The 12432-nt window shown below is 33.8% G+C and overlaps 1 protein-coding gene and 1 pseudogene across 2 annotated transcripts; both read left to right on the top strand.

The window, feature by feature from the left end:
* The first annotated feature begins 200 nt into the window (after positions 1 to 200).
* Positions 201 to 6749, top strand: LOC113738529 (uncharacterized). Of its 2 annotated transcripts, XR_003460161.2 has the most exons (10): positions 201 to 367; positions 483 to 557; positions 1103 to 1189; positions 3275 to 3331; positions 4369 to 4461; positions 5376 to 5448; positions 5588 to 5663; positions 5852 to 5942; positions 6045 to 6235; positions 6433 to 6749. XR_003460161.2 is itself a non-coding variant. In XM_027265767.2 (9 exons), exons 1-9 carry the CDS (start codon positions 317 to 319, stop codon positions 6162 to 6164), a joined length of 723 nt encoding a protein of 240 aa, XP_027121568.1. In that variant the 5' UTR covers positions 201 to 316; the 3' UTR covers positions 6165 to 6749. The 2 variants fall into 2 exon arrangements, 1 of the variants encoding a protein (XP_027121568.1); XM_027265767.2 differs by having other exon boundaries at positions 6045 to 6749.
* A 1201-nt stretch (positions 6750 to 7950) lies between these two features.
* Positions 7951 to 12107, top strand: LOC113739023 (uncharacterized protein At4g15970-like; annotated as a pseudogene).
* Positions 12108 to 12432: the final 325 nt, after the last annotated feature.

Below are 12432 nucleotides of genomic sequence, written 5' to 3'. Positions count from 1 at the left end.
GTTTTTCAATTTCTGATTGACTTCGTGTTTACTTTTTTTTGCTTGAACCCTAGTCCCCTGTCCCTAATCATGATTAGTAATTAAGATCAGATGAGAATAAGCTAAACGCTTCTTCTTTTTTTTTTTTTCAAAAAAAAATTTTTTGACCCCAAAAAAAAACCCAACCTTCAAAAATTTGAAATGACCAAATAACCCTCCTGCAATTTGCCTCCCGCGCTGTTCTTCCACTGGGTTTTGCCTGTGTACACAATCACACACTGACACCGCAAAACCTCGTACCATATCGAACTGCTCCTCTGTAAACTGAAGTTGGAAGATGGAATCTAAACCCTCAAGTTCGCCGCCAAATTTCATCGATCAGCAAGTGGTGAGTTGTCTTTTCTACTCTCTTTAATATTTTTTTGTACAATTATTGTGTATACAATTTTTCAGTTAAATATCGCAAATTTTTAATTTCCTTGTTTTTGTTGGGATGGTCTAAGGTTCCTGGAGATGTGGTTTTGGATCTTTCAACAATGACTAATCAAACAATTAAGCTCGGCAGCGGCCTCCGTCAGGTTTTTTTTTTCACTAGGGTTTTTCTTTACCCCTCTCAATTATGTTGATCGAATTTTTGGATTTTTAATGTCAATTCTTTTCTGCCTAATTTATTGTGGTTTAATTTCGATTTTGATTAATTTATTTAATTGCGAAATTATTGAAAATCTAGTAATCAGTCAAAAGAACCCGCAATATTAGAAGAAGGAAAGGAAAAGATAAGAAATTGACCCAAAAAAAATCTGATCCTGTTTTGTTCAGTTTTGCATTATATTCTTTCAAGCTAATTGTAATTTTTTTTTTTTTTGGCAATCATGATATGCTAAAATATTTGGTTTTTTTGCCTATTCATGGGCAAGCTGAATTTAAGGTTTCCAGAAGCTCAAAAAGTGTCTTTTGCCTTTGCTGTTGTTGTCTTGTTCATTAAATTTTAAATTTTTCGAGAAGTAGATTAAATCAACTTCAACTCTATTAAAAACCGTCGTGGCCTGAGCCCAAAATTCTAAGTGAAGATGCAGAAAGAGAATGGAAATGAGAACTTAAGCTGCATTGCTATCATTTTCAGGATGGTGATGCTATATCAGCCATAAAAGCGGGAGTGCTCAGGTTTGCAAAGCCAAATAAGTATTGGGTTGAAAGCTCTCAGAAAAGGGTAAGTTTTGTGCTTAAATTTCTCAGATATGAGCTTGCTGAGAAAGGCTGATGTTGTGGACTTTATTTCAATAGATGAATACTTTTTATTATGTGCAAAGTGGCTAGTTAAAGTGTTTTCAATTAGGAGAATTTTTGCTCTTCTTTTATCAGTTGTGGGAGAATTTGTTTCAAATCATTAAAACATTTTAAACATGATAATCCTGGCCACCATATCTTATCATATGTCCTTGTATTTCCTGAAACTACATTTTTCTTTATTTACAGAATAAGGTTTATGTGGGTCTAATATCTAATAGTTTGAGAATACTCAAATTCTACATAGATATATATATATATGCGTATTATGCCTAATGTCATTTTAGCAAGACTGAGTAGCCTGTTGGTCCATCACATTAATGGCATTTACAATGATCTTGTTGAAGGTGAATGTTGGCCCCTGAGTGGAGTATTGAATTGCTGATGCTAAGTTGTGATCTAATAAAGCCACTTAGGACTCAGATTTCTGAAGTAAAATCTTCATTAGAAGAGAATATAGTAACATAAAGGCTGTGCTTTTTTTTTTCGGTGATCACTGCATGGCTATGACACAGTTTCAGCATATATACCTCCTGGTTTTATTTGTTAGATAAAGGATTACTAGATGGAGCGGATGGGCGGAACATCCTATCGAGTTCTACACTAGTAATCGTTTAGAGCACTGTTTATTATATTTTGACTTGCATCTGATTTGTGTAGTAACAGAAAGTTTGATATCACTTGTAAAGTAGGTGACTTTAATGTTCCATATGGATAACTTATACATGTTTCTTTCCCAAATTTCCAGATAGCCCTTTGGAATTATCTATACCTAATTGAATATGGTAGGCATGGACATAACACTTTAACCTTTTTTTATTATATGTGGTGAAGATGAACTTATTTGCAGTATGTGCATGTGTATTGGTTTCCTGGGAACATCTGGGCTGCCGCGTTCTTAACTGCCCTGTTGCCCCGGTTTTTGTCATATAAAAGAAGACTAGGCAAGGTTTTCAAACTCTCAAGAAATAAACTTGTTTGGGTACTTGAAATATTAAGTTTTGAACTGACACGAAAATGTTCTTGTTAACTTTATGCATGTATGTTTCTTTACAGATCTTATTTTGTGTACAAACTATCTAGGGATGTCTTCATTGATACCTATAACCTAAGTGTATTATGTTCCGTCAAAGTGGATATTTGATGGGAAAGGGGGGGGGGGGGTGAGTTGACTGCATAATTTGGAAACTTCAAAGCCTAATGCTGCAAAGGAATCAGTAAGAGTAGGTCCAGTGATTTGCTTTTGTATCTGTACCATCAGATTACAAGCCAGTCTGAATGGATACCAAGGATCTATATGATAACTATACAGGTTTAAGGCAAGGGATTCCTCTCTTCCCTTTTTATCCATTATATTGATGGAAGTATTATGCAACATAGTGCAAAAGTTGAGTAACTGGGAAGGATTGAGGGCTTCATGGTGGCAAAGAATATGGAAGGGTGATGTTATGCATCATTGCAATCCCTTTCTCTTCTTTATAAGTGTGTTCTGGTTCATAATGCACTATGATAATGGTTACATTTAGTGAAGATGATATGTCTAATGTCTTAGCTGATAATTGGGTTCTTAAGTTGGGAAACTAGCTACATGTCTGGTGTCAGAGTTTGATGTCTCTAGTTTTACCCCAATGGCTATGTGGTTATGTAGTTGAATCCTTCCCACTGAAAAAGTCATCGCTAATGAACTCAATGTTCTTAGTGTTTCTTTTTTCTTTTTCCATCCACTTTTCGTACTTGCCTCTTTATTTTCTAAATGATATCTACAAGTGCTTGGTATGAGATTTTCAGCTGATAATTTATTTGTAGAATACAAATACTAAAGGATGGCGCTCTTGAATCTTTAACTTTCCATGTCATTTTACTGTTACCACGACAGGATATGATGATCAGTTTAAGAATATGATGTTCAGTTTGAGAAACTGTTTGCTTTTAGATTCTTGTCTAAGAAAACTTTCTTGTGTTTATCATAAAAACGTTTTGAATTTCATTTGAGCACTCTTTTTTGCAGTATGTACCTTGCGCTGGAGATACAGTTCTTGGGATTGTGGTAGATTCTAGATCAGATGTAAGCACTCCATATTTCTTTTGTTTGGCTTTCATTAAACCTGCATTTATCTTGTCAGTGAAATTTACTCTTTCCTCTCTTCCCTAAACTTGTTGTAGAAGTTTTGTTTTATGAGAAAATATGCTAATGAGCCAAAACACATCCAGTTTTAGGTTCATAATCATCAGGCAATTTTGTTTATCCTTCAGATTTATGGCATACATGCATATGCATATAGGTCCCTTTATTTGGACTGTTCTCTTTTTCTCAAGGGGGAACCAAATGACAATAAAAGAGGAGTGTAAACTTCATTCTTCAATAGAAGAAATGAGTTTGAACATTAAGTAGGTATTCCTTCCCATTAATTCTGCTGAAATGAAAAATATATGTGCTGAGGAATTGAATAGAAGGCTTTCAACATTGTCCATACAAGAAGTAAATTAGAAATTACAGGTCAAGCATGACAGTGAATTTCAAAAATGCATTCACATATATTTTGAAATGATTGAGTTTTCCACTCTTCCAACTCTGCTGAATTTGGAGATTTTTTTTCTCAAAAGGATTTTCTATCCTTACAATGCCACAACAGCCAAATTAGAGTTAATAGGATCACATTACAAAGATAATCCAATAGCCTTCTCTTTTGCTTCTTGTTCTCCAGATTGTTGGGCATGTAACTATCCTTGCCATTATGGTCATTCCTTGTAGCATGGCTTTCCACTATACAACAGAAGATCTCTTACTGATTTATTTCCCCTTTCCTGAAAGATTCTTCTCCTGGTTTCCTGCCACATATTATGATCACAATTAGAAAAATTTTGCTTCTACTTGCATCTAGAGAAACAATCTGATAAAATTCTTGCCGTGCCCATATCATTTCTTGAGACCACAACTAGTGAGGTTTGTATATCTATAACATGGTTATGATTCCACAACTTGTATCTACTAAAGAGCAATCATATATGTATACAAACTTTAGATGCATGTATACATTTGATGGCCTCACTGTCACTCTTCCTCTTTAAGCACTTAGTTTTTGACCATAACTGTCATGGCAGAACTTTCTTGTGGACATTAAAGGACCAACTTTGGCATTTTTGCCTGTACTTGCATTTGAAGGTGGAACAAGGAGGAACATACCAAAATTTGAGGTTTGATTTTTATTTTATTTTATCTTATTATTTTTTTGGAGTTAAGTGTTGCATTACATATCGAGTTCTTCATTTTCTAGTAATGAAATATCAACTAAGAAGAATAACACTATATATTTTTATACATATATGCATCTTCGAACTTAATAAATTTAAATGCCATAATTAAGTTAAAAACAGCTTTTACTTTTGTCAACATTGGAGGCTGTTTTTCAGACTATTTAGTGTATCGTGAAAAATTCAAAACTCAGACAATTATTTTGGGAAGACATTCTCTCTCCTAAGTTGTATGATTGAAATTGGAAAAGATGTAATTGTATTTTATATTCTTTCTGCAGAGGAAATTCATAATGTTACCCTCTTGTAAATAATGTTTAATTAATATTTATCCAGCAAAGATGTATTATAATATTTTGGAATTCTGAACCTTTCTTCTTTCTGAGGAAGTTCATTTGGCAAATTATTCACTTTGATGGCGGCCTAGTTTCAATTATGGGTGCATTTTTATATTCTGCTATACACTTCTACTAACATGGTATAGCCAACATATTATTCAGACGAAGGATCAATTTTCTGCTGTTATGTGGAGTGGAAAAGACTAGTTTCCATTTTTCTTTCTTTGTTTCCGTCTTTTCTTCGTGTGGAAGGAGCCTAAAGCATTTTGTACATTGCCACATGTGGTGTATGATTTACATTCAGTAATAGTATAAGTCATATTATACTCCTGCATGCTTGGGCCAATTCCTTTCGTCTTTTTTTTATCCTTGGTGATTGCTTGGTGTAATATAAAGTGACAACGAGTAAAATATAAGCTTATACTATACTTTTAATTTTAAAATGCTTGCATACACTCATACATGCGTGCATATTAGCACATATTTTTCCAGGTTGCTTAAACTTGCTGTTATTTCCAGGTTGGTACTCTACTTTATGTCCGTGTTGTCAAGGCAAATGTTGGGATGAACCCTGAGCTTTCATGCATGGATGGTTTGTAGAAACTAATAGCCATAATTGTGGCACATTTAATTTTTGTGACTTTGCTGAACTGATTATTTCTCCTGATAATTTTCAATACAAAATGGCTTTTTCCTTGATTTTTTTTTTGTTTTATGTTTTGAATTTGTAGCTAGTGGAAAGGCTGCTGAATTTGGCCGTCTCAAAGATGGTTATATGTTTGAATCATCAACTGGCTTATCAAGAATGTAAGATGTTGTCCTCCTCTACTAGAATTAGGGAATGTTATCATTGGGATTTTGAATAAGGCACTTTTTATTTTTATTCTCACATATAGAATATCTGACATGCAAAATTGACTTCCGTAATGCAGTGTTCCTCTGCAATTTATTGCTTGAATAAATTAGTTGGTGGCTGATTTCTACCTTTACTGCAGGCTGCTCAGTTCTCCAACATGTCCTGTGCTAGAGGCTTTTGGGAAAAACCTCTCCTTTGAGATAGCAGTTGGTTTAAATGGCCGTGTTTGGGTATGTGTCTTATGAATCCGTTTGTTGCATCTTGTTTATCATGATTCTTTTCATCAGTTGTCCATTCATTAATGTCTTCTAACACTCCACGTGTTTCTCTAGGTAAATGCTGAATCTCCAGCAAATTTAATTCTTGTTGCAAATGCAATTATGAAATCCGAGTCATTGAGTGCAGTGCAGCAGAAATTTCTGGTTGAGAGACTGCTGAAGAGAGTCCAGTGAATAAAGCTCTTCCAAAAGTTTTTAACTATATTTGATGAGGTGTCTTCGATAACCTTTTGGGGAGCTGCACGGTGAGTACTTAGTGAACAAAAGAAGAATTGTTATTCCACCTTTGAGCTTGATAAATGAATGGTCAGCCTGCTATAAATGCTAAGATCTTCGGCGGGCTATATAAATTATGTTCATGCCCTTTGGGCTGAGGGAGGACAATTCTGGTCAAGTTCAATTGAGTTGAATGACAGATTTCCGTTTCTTCTTTCTCCATCAGAATCTTCTGAGCAGTTGGTTGGCGCTTTGACTGAGAAGTTCAAGGTTGAGCGTGATTTTGCTTCGACAAATTAGTCTTGGTCATATCTAGAAATCTTCTTTAAAACATACATCTAATTTTGGGTGCTGTCATTTGGCTATGTAGAATGAAGTCAGACCACTAGGGAGGTGCCATTTTTGTGGTGTCTTGGTATCTGATGGTAAAAGCTGTTATATATGAGTTCAGAGAAAAATGTGACTGATTATTATGTGCTGCTGCACATACAAGTTGTACTCAAGTCCAAGTTTATCTAATGCACTTAACTGGTATTGACCCAATTTCAGACATTATTACTAGTTCTAAATGGCTTCAATTGTGTCTAATTTCATTTTGGGTAATGGAAGTATAGCTTTACCTTTGACAACTATCATGCTCTGGTCTATGGCTATTGAATAACATGATCTTTAAATCATTTAAAGGGGTAATTATCCTTCGGAATTAGTTTTTTTTTTGTTCTTTTTGTTCACATACTCTTTACCAGCATTATGTAAAGAGCATTTCTTTTAAATATTCCAAGGAACCATGTTTCATAAGTAAGGAAAGAAGAGAAACACGACTGGAGATCATCGCTCTGATACTTCGAAATGTGTGTTGCAGATGCAGTTTTCTATGGCTCAGAGACAGAGACAACAGGGATGTATTTCAATCATTGTTAACGAAGTTCAATTTTTGTGATTGTGGTCTTGCGGATGCAGATTTGTGAAGTAAGAAATAAGCATTAATAAAAACTAATATAAGTGAACCACTTTTATCTTTAATACCTATCTTTTGTAGGATGGACCTGACAAGTCTTGGTGGTACACAAAAATGATGACAATTATTAATGCTAGAATGCTTGACAAAAAATTCCACACTTAAAAGTCTATTTTTATGTGCTCTTCAATACATGTTGCATTGGCTGGTCCTTTTATAGTTGGACCTTAATATTTTTTCATGAAAAAATACTTCTATAGAAAGCCTATTTTTGAGGTTTGGTCCCTAAACAACAAAACATGAAGATTACTTAGGAAGAGAAATATGAGGACTGGTGCATAAGCTAACCTCTTTTTTACTTTATTGTTTTTCCTGAACAAACATAACCTCTAGGTGCAATTCCTTCCCCACCTTGAAACTCTAGGTTTAGGTAAAAAACCAAGACCTAGTCAAGGATTGTCACCCCAACCCAGTTCAATTCATTGATAGGACTAAAACATTCATCACTTCTTGAGCTAGGCCTTAATTGTATAGACTTTTGGCTCTCTAATGCTTCATATTCTTGTTCAATACATATACCAAGTAGTTAGAAAAGGGTTCTTAGAATTCTCTGCGCTATTAAGTTTAGGGTTTGAATCTTGTACCTGACAGTTGGAGGTGGAAAGATATGGAGGAGGTGAGAGGGTAAAACAAAAAAGAAAACAAATTCAATACATAAAGAAGAAGCAATGGCAATTTTATATTGCCATTTGCCACAGAAGCATAAAGTTTCTTCAAGTGTTTAAGATGGACTCAGGAGGTGGTAGAAGTGCTTCCAAGAGCAATGATAATGACGATCAAATATCACCATTAAATACCTGCCACCATCCCGACCACCGCCCCCACGAGAAGAACAGGAAAAGCACCAACAACCACCGGGATTATCATCTCCTCATGCCCTGTAAAAGTATCATTAGAATTTCTCTGATGCACATTGCTGCAGCTGTGGCATGCTTTGTTCTCTACAGTTCTGCTCATAGTAATCAATGCTTCTCTATCGCTTGGCCGAATCCATTGTCAAGTCTGTCTCAGGGCTCTGAAAAAACAAACCAACCTTCTTTGGATTTAGAGCTTGGAAATTCTTCTGACTCACCTGATGAATTCTTACAACAAAATGGATCTGAGATAGCTAATAAGACAAGTAGTATGTCAGATTTATCTTCTCCAAGGAACATTACACAAGAAACCCTACCTTCACTGGTAAGTCAACTCGTCCAAACTTATACAAGCAGGAAAAGTGCTTACTATGAACAACCTACCAGCTTATGGTACACTTTATAATCAAGATTCAATCAAACTATATATCATGTAGCATTCTTTTATGTGTTTGGTATCTCAGATAGGTGATTTGATTCAATTTTGATCACTTAATTTGTCTATTGCTGGCAAACCTAGTTTATCTAAGTATATGCCTTGTAGCTTGCATATATTTGTATAGTTTTTTCGACAATCACATATCTTCATACATAGATTCAACACTCAAGCATAGTAGTGTGTCTATTCATCCAATACGCACACGTACAAGTGAATTTTATGTGAATGTTGTGTACTCTATTTTGCCTAATTGAACTTAATCATCTTACCTCAAGCTAAAGTACTTATAACGCAAATAAACACTATGAGCATATAACTATTCATTAATCACTTGGTGGTTGCCTTAATTGCATGTAAAACTGTAGGTTCAGTTTATTTCGATTAATTTTTTTTTCCTGATCCGTTATGCAAATTAATTACGTATTTTTGAATTGTTAAGAGATATTCATTTGGATCGCTCATAGTAAAAGCTACTTATTTTATGGAAAAACAATTTACTTTCTCATGTAGGACAAGACTAAGCCCATTGAGACACCATAACTTAAAAAAGTTTTCCAATTGTATGTTTCAAGGTCGTATATTCACCTAGCTGTTCATAATTTTTTTATTTTTTTAAATTTCCACTCATGTCTTAAAAATTAAGGATAGTCGAACATTTTTGTATTAAAATAACATCTAGCTAAACCTGGAAAGGCTTAACAGTGATTTAATAAGCTTTCTTACTTCTAAAAATTCTAAACCAAAGAGGGCCACAGTTTTCTATTAACCTGACTAAACTTAACCATTATATTTAACATTTTCATTTATCTCACAATTCAAAATTGTATGTGTTCAAATATTACATGTGTATTACATCCTCTCATGCAAAATGTCTATTCCCTCCTTAAAAAATTAAAAAAAGGAGCCAATTCCGGCAAGCTTGGCCTCCATTACTCAAGGTTCAGTGTGATTTTAGTTATTTTATGCTCATATAATTGCATTTTTTTCTGTTGTTTTCTTCTTCTTTTTTTTTTTTTTTTTAATTCTAGAGAGTCCTATACAGCAGTGAAAGTCAATAAAGGTACACCCCCAATTAATGACTGCTGCAAGTTATGAAGTATAGTTTACCAAAGCTACCAAAGGTCCACAACTAATTATTTCCAAGGGTTAATTTTAAAATTTTCGTTTAGGAAATGTATTTTAAGCAAGAGGATAATGAACGTGATATAGTGGTGGCAAGTCATGTGTTCTTGAAAAAAAAAATGTCTCGTAGTTGTGAGCATCTTAGATTTCTTTATTAACTGAAAAATTGACTTGGAAATAAATTCAGATTTTGATGATTGATTTAGCTAAAAGAATCTAGATTTCTCACTTATACTTCCATCTTTTTTAATGTTGAATAAAATCAACTGACAAATGTCATGATTTGTTGTCTCGTATCCTGCTAATATACAATCAAGGATTTTTAACTAATTCTTCTATGGTATAACTTAAACTAGGACCCAAAGTGTTATATTAATGAAAAACAAAATTAAATTGAAAAGAAAAATAAAAGTAAGTGGAATCGACCTGAGTGTGCATAATATCGCAATGGATCTTCTGTCCCACACCCTGTGCCACTCTCTGTCCCACTTTTTATTATATTGTTATTTCTCATTCATAAACATCATGTTTTAATTCTTTTTTGCTTCCTTATGATCCAATAACTATTAATTGAGTAATACACAAAATTTAACAAACTCAAAAAATCAAAATACATAAAAAATGAGATTTTTTATGAATTTTCTGCTGTATTTTTTAATTTTCTATTATATATTGTTTTTTTGAAAGTGTTGTATTTATTTTTTACTTAATTAATAGTTATTGGATCATAAGGAAGCAAAAAAGAACTAAAACATGATGTTTATGAATGAGAAATAGCAATATAATAAAAAGTGGGACAGAGAGTGGCACAGGGTGTGGGACAGAAGATCCGTTGCGGCATAATATACACCCAAACTTATGTGTTTTAACCAGAGTAACACATAAAACCAATTACGATTAGAATGCTTAAGGGCATTGATTAGCAAAATCTTAAAGATTAATTATATCTAGCAAAGCCGATTTCTAAGACAAGTTGGATCTCATTATTATTATTTTTAATTAAAGGTCAATCAAGAAAATGAAGAAAGCCAGTTGGATAAAGTATTAGACAAAGCAGCTATGGCAAACAAAACTGTCATAATAGCAACACTAAATGCAGCATGGATAGCTTCAAACTCAGTATTTGATCTCTTTCTTGAGAGCTTCAAAATTGGAAATGGAACCCAAAGGCTCTTGTGTCAGAAAAGGCATATTCCCATTGCTATACACTTGGCACAAAAGGGGTTGATTTGCTGGTGAGGCAAATTTTATGACACCAGATTATTTGAAGATGATGTGGAGGAGGATGGAGTTTTTGCAGATTGTTCTTCAGATGGGATACAGCTTCATTGTCACGGTATTCTCATTTAACTTGACCTTCAAAAACAATCTTTTTTTTTCTTAATAGAAATTGAAGTACCTGTTGAGAGGGATTCAATTTACACCCTCTAATATCATATTTCGACGCTAATAATACAAGTTATCAATGTATTAAAAGTATGGATTTGAAATAAAGGTGTATGGATTTAATTCGTCTTATATATCATGCATCAATCAGAATTGGGTGTGACTTTCAATGTTATTGATCCACATTAAGAGTTGAAGTTGCACCAAATTTGGGGAAAAAAACATCGGTTTGGTTTACTATAGTATAGTGATAAGAGTTATACACCAGAATTTTGTGTTTTTTTACTTGAAATTTCATAAATATTGGGATTTATGGGATTATTTATGTCATTATTATTATTTTGCGTAGATTTAATTAAAGAAACATTGCTATTTTTATTCTTCTTCGGAGAATATACAAGGCTATGCTTGAAAAACCAACTTTATGTCATTTGCTCTTATTAAGAGACCAAAAAAAAAAGGGTCAATGTTTAAATGTGCTAAGATGATTTGATATGTATTATTTAAGTTATTAGCTGAAATTTTTGTTGGTAATTTTTTCTACTCTTTTCAACAGGATGTCAATATATTGTGGCTTCGAGATCCATTTCCACATTTTTATGGAGATGCAGATATTCAAGTTTCAAGTGATCACTACGGGGATAACTCTACTGATTCGAACAACATTGCAAATACAGGCTTCTACTATGTTAAATCAAATGAAAAAAACTATCAAGTTTTACAAGTTTTGGTTCAAATCAAAGGACAGAATTCCAGGTAGGAATGATCAAGACGTGTTTAATGGGATAAGGCGTGATCCTCTCATAAATAAAATTGGACTCGAGATTGAGTTCTTGTACACAGCTTTCTTTGGTGGATTTTGTGAGCCAAGTAAAGATCTTAATCTTGTTTGCACAATGCATGCAAATTGTTGTGTTGGTTCAGATAAGATTCATGATCTTAGGATGTCAATTGAGGATTGGAAGAAATACATGGCATTGCCAATTGAAGAAAGGACAGCCAAGCCACAATCATGGACAGTTCCACGAATTTGTGGCAACTAATTAGTGATCTTTTTTCAAACGAATGTAATGCAGATTTGATTTTGCGCACTAATTTTTCCTTTTTCATGTATAAGCCTATCTGTATTTGAATTTTTCCTTGTCAAGACTGAATTGCATTCAGGTTATATTAATATTTGGAATTGTCTTTCCCATCTTTTAAACTAAAAGTCTAAACTACACAAAGGGAACCACCAAAGAGAGTTCCTTGAATAAGTGGATCTAGCATGGCAATGAATCGTGTCAAATACTTAACATGTCATGTCGTTATCGTGTTCGTATCAGAAAATCTTAATCCTAACCTAATCCATTAGACTTTTATGTTGTATCCTGTCATGTTATAACTTCCCGACCCATATAACCCGTT

This window comes from Coffea arabica, chromosome 4c (assembly GCF_036785885.1).
Source record: "Coffea arabica cultivar ET-39 chromosome 4c, Coffea Arabica ET-39 HiFi, whole genome shotgun sequence".
Classification (NCBI taxonomy): domain Eukaryota; kingdom Viridiplantae; phylum Streptophyta; class Magnoliopsida; order Gentianales; family Rubiaceae; genus Coffea; species Coffea arabica.
Note: the sequence above shows the minus strand (reverse complement) of the source record. Positions and strands in the feature narration are given on the sequence as shown.

Coding starts and splice junctions, on each gene's coding strand:
- LOC113738529 (XM_027265767.2), top strand. CDS start 317: ATGGAATCTAAACCCTCAAGTTCGCCGCCAAATTTCATCGATCAGCAA. Junction 3,332..4,368: donor TGGTAGATTCTAGATCAGAT/GTAAGCACTCCA, acceptor CTGTCATGGCAG/AACTTTCTTGTGGACATTAA. Junction 4,462..5,375: donor GGAACATACCAAAATTTGAG/GTTTGATTTTTA, acceptor TGTTATTTCCAG/GTTGGTACTCTACTTTATGT.